This window comes from Triticum aestivum, chromosome 5B (genome assembly GCF_018294505.1).
Source record: "Triticum aestivum cultivar Chinese Spring chromosome 5B, IWGSC CS RefSeq v2.1, whole genome shotgun sequence".
In the NCBI taxonomy this organism is placed as follows: domain Eukaryota; kingdom Viridiplantae; phylum Streptophyta; class Magnoliopsida; order Poales; family Poaceae; genus Triticum; species Triticum aestivum.
In genome coordinates, this window is record NC_057807.1 from 686518901 (window position 1) to 686524748 (window position 5848).

At 45.7% G+C, this 5848-nt stretch overlaps 1 protein-coding gene across 1 annotated transcript in view; it reads left to right on the forward strand.

Moving 5' to 3' along the window:
• The first annotated feature begins 3772 nt into the window (after positions 1–3772).
• Positions 3773–5848, forward strand: part of LOC123115286 (uncharacterized) — a 3992-nt gene continuing 1916 nt past the window's right edge. The window contains exon 1 of the mRNA XM_044536482.1: positions 3773–4919. Within this exon, the coding sequence (XP_044392417.1) occupies positions 3773–4919 (1147 nt within the window). The remainder of the gene's footprint in view (positions 4920–5848) is intronic.

Genomic DNA, 5848 nt, shown 5'->3' on the forward strand with positions numbered 1-5848 from the left:
ATTTTTGTTCACAAAAAAACTCAAACTGAGAAAACATAATGACTGGAAAATTTGAATTCAGTCCTTCAAATATGAACCATGCATGCTGTCATTGTGTGGGTTGAATAAATTTGAAGTTGATCATCTTGAACCAAATGTGTAACTAGAGATCAGATGTTTCTTCAACCTGCCGTGTCTCTGCTATCTATATGATACTACCCTTGTCTTATACAAATGTATCACCACACATTACTGGTATGCGTTCTTTAATCCTGGTAGTGAAGGTTTCTCTATTCAGATGTGCAAAGAGACATGAGAACATGCTTAACTTGTAGAAACTGTTTTCCTAGTGACCTTTGAACTTGCAGATACTGTTTTGTCTGAATTTTGCCCCACACATCGACTCATTTGATAAGATTGCTCGTTGTGCAGGTACCTAGGTTATGGGTCATTTTGTCTCTGTGAAGCACAACTTACTCATGGAGGCTGCTCAATCTTTTGCTTGTTGATGTCCTAAATGTTAGGCGCTCAATACGGCTGATTTTTTTTTCTATGCAAGGATTTATGCCAATTTTTCTTGTTCGGATTAAAATTATAAGCGGACTTTACCCTATGCTCTATGGTTCAAGGGTTCGAAAATTGTGAACCACGTGATGTTTCAGTCTTTCAAGGATTTAGAGTGCTGGGTGCATCTTGAAGGCGCTGGCATTTCAGCTTCATAGAAAAAACAATCCAGGTGCAACTAAGAAAAAAAAAACTAAGAATGGAATACTCACGATTAATATAACTATAAGTTGCTGCAACTAGCGTTTTGCTGGTACAAATTCCAGATTTTTCGGTTTTGGTCTCCTGAAGCTTGGTTATTCACTCTGATTATCCATGTGTTGTCCTCCTGAACTTTTAGGTTAGCTTTTTCTTGTTCGTTTTTGTTCATTTCAAATCCTTCTTTGTGGTTTTCTTTGATGGAAATCGGTAGCAACACGAATGGCGATTGCCACACCACACACAATCAATTAATGATGTCAGCATGCATGGTCACACACAAGGGCTAATCCCACACAAGGCGAAGTTGCAACTTGAATATCAAAAGGCTGATACTTATTGCATATATAGTGTAAAACCATTTTATTTTCCCTTCTTTTTTTCCTTGCAACCTGCACGGTTTCAAGCCTGGTTTTCCTCATAAATAGGGTCAACTTGTACAGGTTTTTGATCTGCCTTTCTTTACAAAACTGAATCAATCTGTTGGCATTATGGCTACTTTGAGTAATATATTTAGGCGGAAGAACTCCCCCGGTGATTCTAAAAAAATACTATTTAGGTATATAGCATGACAAAATGTAGCGTCGAGACTAAATTCAAAATTCAAAATTCTAGCTTCCGACGCCGATAAGCATTTTGGGAGAACTATTTGCGGCTTGGTTGAGAGAGGGAAAGAGTGGAACTAAAAGCATGTACAGCTGGATGCCTCAAACCGACCTCAAACACCCATGTGGATGGCCTTAAACCGACCTCAAACGCACAGGCGGATGACCAACCTAGACGGGTTCCTCATACTGGCCTTAAACGCTCAGATTGACTGGCACCCCTAATATCCAGCCCAAATCTAGGTTGGTTATGAGGAGGCCCAGGCTCATCCGTCATGTCGGACCAGATAGCCCGACCCCACCAGAAATTGCACCAAATCCCCCCGAGTCCACCAAACCCATCACACTCCTCCTGTGTCCGTCCACCATTTTCCGCATTTGATCTGTCATCATCGTCCACCCTTGCTCCCCCAACCTCGTTGTCGCCCCCCATCCGCTGCCCTAGACGTCGACCAGCCTGTCCCACACCGCCGCCACGGAGGCTGCTTCAGCAATGTCCGTGGGTGTCCCATCCTCGGCTCCGGCGTGCAAGCCGGAGAACGTCGCCCATAGGAACCGAGGACGGAGGTAGCGGGAGAGGGAAGCGGCGTCGTAGGAAGAGGACGTGGACCTCGAGGAGCAGCATTCACCCCCGATCGTGCCATCCGACCTGCTCAGGTCAAAGGATGATCTGGCTGCCGGTTGGGAGGGCATTTTGGAGTGTTTTGCACTGACGCAGAGGGTGGACGATGATGTCTTTCACTCGCTACAGCTCCAACGGGCGTGGACAAGCACAGGCAGCAGCGACGCCCAGTCTGCCGACATCCTGCTTGACTGAATGACAGAGCAGGACTTGCTACCTTATTTTGCTCAATTCCGATCATTGCTTTGCATATATCATTGCAATTAGTTGCACACACCTTACTTTATTTCAATTCGTAATAATTTTTGGAGAACATGCTATCAAACATGATCAGTATCAAGATCCGACCTAAATGGACTATGAGTTGGTAGATCCAAATGGTCCTACATTTGAAGTTGGTGGAACAACAAACCCAATCCCAACAAGAAAAAGAAGGTAAAGGTACCCAAGGCAAGAAGTTCGGCATTCACAACTTTTGAGTATATCTTGTTGGTTAAATCTTGGTTGGCCACAATCTTCGACCCCATATGTAGCACGGAACAAAGGGGCAGTAGGTATTGGGAGAAGATCCACAAGCACTATCATGAACACAAACACTAGTGGACCTGCATCCTATCGTGACCACTAGTAATGTGGCATCTCTCCAATATCGATAAGTGATCATTCAAAGGGAAGTGAACAAGTACATCGGCTGCTATGCACAAGTGCTTGGCCGCCCTCAAAGTGGGATGGGAGTGGCAACGCACGTAAGTTATTTTTTGTCATCATTTCAGTTGCTAGTTTTTATGTCATCATTTGAATTACTTGTTTTTTTTGTTGCTTTCTCATTGTTATACATACATGTTTTCTAGGTGGTGGCGGCGGCCACTATGTATCAACAAAAGGAGAAGAAGCCATTTGGTTTAGCCATCGTTGGATGCTATTGAATGTCAAACCAAAGTGGACATAACTTGTGGAAGATCTAAAGGCGACAAGAGGAAGAATGATTGTTCAAACTCCCACCAATCAATTGGGTTGGACGACGCGAAGAAGATATTGTAGGGGAGAGTGGAAGAGCCACTGTGCCAAAGAATAACTGATAAGTGATGAAAAACAAGTGGGAGAAGGCGAGTGCCTCCCATGACACCGTGGCGACAAAAATGTCCTCCACATGGACGGGCATTTTTTCCGTAAGGGAGAGCAGAAAAGAGGAAAGGTACAAACAAGCTCATGTTGGATGTGGAAAAGAAGAGAATGGATTGAGACCGGGAGAGGGCAAGGAAGAAACTCAAATTGAGAGAGAGAAGATCGAGTTGAATAAAAGAGAAGCGGCGATCAAATGGGATCTCGAGAAGGCCCGAACATTTGGAAATATTAAGTTTGAGAAGAAGAGGTTGCAACTTGCTGGAGACGCGTAGGATGCGAAGATCATGTTGACAGACGGAAACCTCTTCAATGAGCATGTATGGAAGTGGCTTGTGGGATGAAGAAGAAGATCAATGAACATACGGAGTACGAGGTGGCGATAGTGGTTTGTGAAACTATGATTTGTTTTGCTTTGTGGCATTATTGAACGCTCGAATTTGTGAACTATAATCGACGATGCATGAATTTGAGGATCCATATTTAAGGGGTGTAGCTGTCCGGCAAGCCAAACAAGGTCTCATCCGACGCTGTCTAGAGATGCGTCCAGACGCGTCCGCAGATTTGTCAAGTCCGCCTATATAGATATTCTAGAGATTGGAGAATCGGAAATAGAGCTAGGGTTCGAACATATACGGAAAAATTAAAAGATCTGTGTTTTTTCTATAAAACACCACAAATAATGACTCAAAGGTCCATTTCGCAAACACGCACAACTATCCCCAATTCCAGTGGCGAGCTCGCCGGCGGCCGCCGCCGCCATGCCGATTCGCCGCCTCTCCCGGACGACATGCTCGCGGAGATCCTCCTCCTCCTCCCGCCGGTGCCCATCCACCTCTTCCGCGCCGCCTTCGTCTCCAAACGCTGGCGCGGCCTCGTCCACGACGCCCGATTCCTCCGCCGCTTCCGCGAGTTCTACGGCGGGACGCCTCCGATCCTTGGCTTCTTCAACAACCATCCGCGGTCTCCCCTCTTCATCCCTACCTCCGGCGGCTTCGCGGCCTCCACCGCTGCCAAGATGTCCCACGACAACTGGTGGGCCCTCCATTGCCGACACGGTCACGCTCTCCTCCAGAACCGCCGCACCGGGACGGTCCTGGTCTGGGACCTCGTGACCGGCGACCGGCGCCACCTGCCGCTCCCCTCGCGGGCCCAAGAGTGGTCGTCCAACGGCGCGGCCCTCTGCGCGGCCGGCCACGCCGACCACGGCGGCTGCCGTTCGTGCCCATTCCTCGTGGCATACGTGTTCAGTCGGGAGCGTAATGCCGTCACCTCTGCCTGCACCTACTCGTCCGAGACCGGCGTCTGGAGTGAGCTCACCTCCATCGTTCTACCATTTGCATCTGTTGCTGTGAAACCGACGGCTCTGGTTGGGAACACGCTCTACTGCTTGCTGGATAACTATAACATCCTTGAGTTTGATTTGGTTAACCATAGGCTGGGTCTAACTCAGAAGTTCCCACGCAACGCTCTTTGTAGCTATGAAGATCATATTGTCATCATGCCGACAGAGGATGGACACCTTGGTTTGGCCGGAGTTGAAGGACTCAATCTCCATCTGTGGTCACTGATGGCGAGCGTTGACGGGCTCGTAACATGGACACATCAAAGGGTCATTGATCTTGAGAATTTTCTTGCGCCCGAAGTGGTGGCGGCCACATGTAACTTTTGGGTGGAGCCAATTGGATTTGCTGAAGATGCTGGGGTGATCTTCATCTATGTGCACCCTAGGGTCTATATGATCCATCTCAAGTCCATGCAGATCGAGGAGGTGCCAGAGAAAGGGAACTATAGCAGCATACTTCCCTACACAAGTTTCTATGCTCCAGGTACTGCCATTGTGTCTAATGCTGCGCACCTCACTTTAATTTGGTCTGCCTTGTAGATGCTTTCAACTTTCAAGCATATGAGCCATAGTACATTGCAGATGACAAGTTAGATGATGAAGTATTCATATCCTGTAACTACAAATTATTGATTCCCACAGCCACTGGCTTCTGTTGGTTCTTGTATAGTTTGCATATTCAATTATTCATGTAATATTCTTGCCACATCTGCACCAATTTATCAACAAGGCATTCATGTGTGAGCTCACCTCCATCGTTCTACCATTTTCATCTGTTTCACATGATTACTCTTTATCCAGAACCAAATCCTACAATTTGTGTGCCTCATAATGAAGAATATGAATCAGTTTTTTGTATCAGAGAGAAATTATTTTCTTGATGTTCTATCTGTGATACTTTTGGATCTAAACAGTTAGGATTATGTTTGTTGCTAGGCTTGGGGCTTGTAAGTTTAGTCAGTGCGGCTCAAAGGTGATTTCTTAGGAAGAGTATAGCTGTTTCCGAGTACCGATTAAGGCGACCAAAGTGACCAATAGTCTGACTTTCATTTGTGTTGCGTAATATAATAACAACTAATTAGCGGTTCATTTCAAGACTCGTTTCTCTTTCAGTTTAAGTTACTGGATTCTAATATGTGCAGAGTGTCTTGTCAATAGCTTGAGCTTTGTGTCATGATGGGATTCCCAGGGTGGTAACTTTGTTTCTTAATTCTGTGTGGTCAGCATTCTTTGTTACAGAGAGTAGGAAAAAAGGCATCCCTTCTGGTATTCCTCTAATGTATCGTGCATATACTAAACTTAACTATAAATGTATGCTCTGTAGTAATGAACAATTTCACAATTCTAAAATTGTTTCCTGGTCAAGTAAATTTGAATATCGCATCCTTTGTTCTAAGGTACAGTGTCTTGATG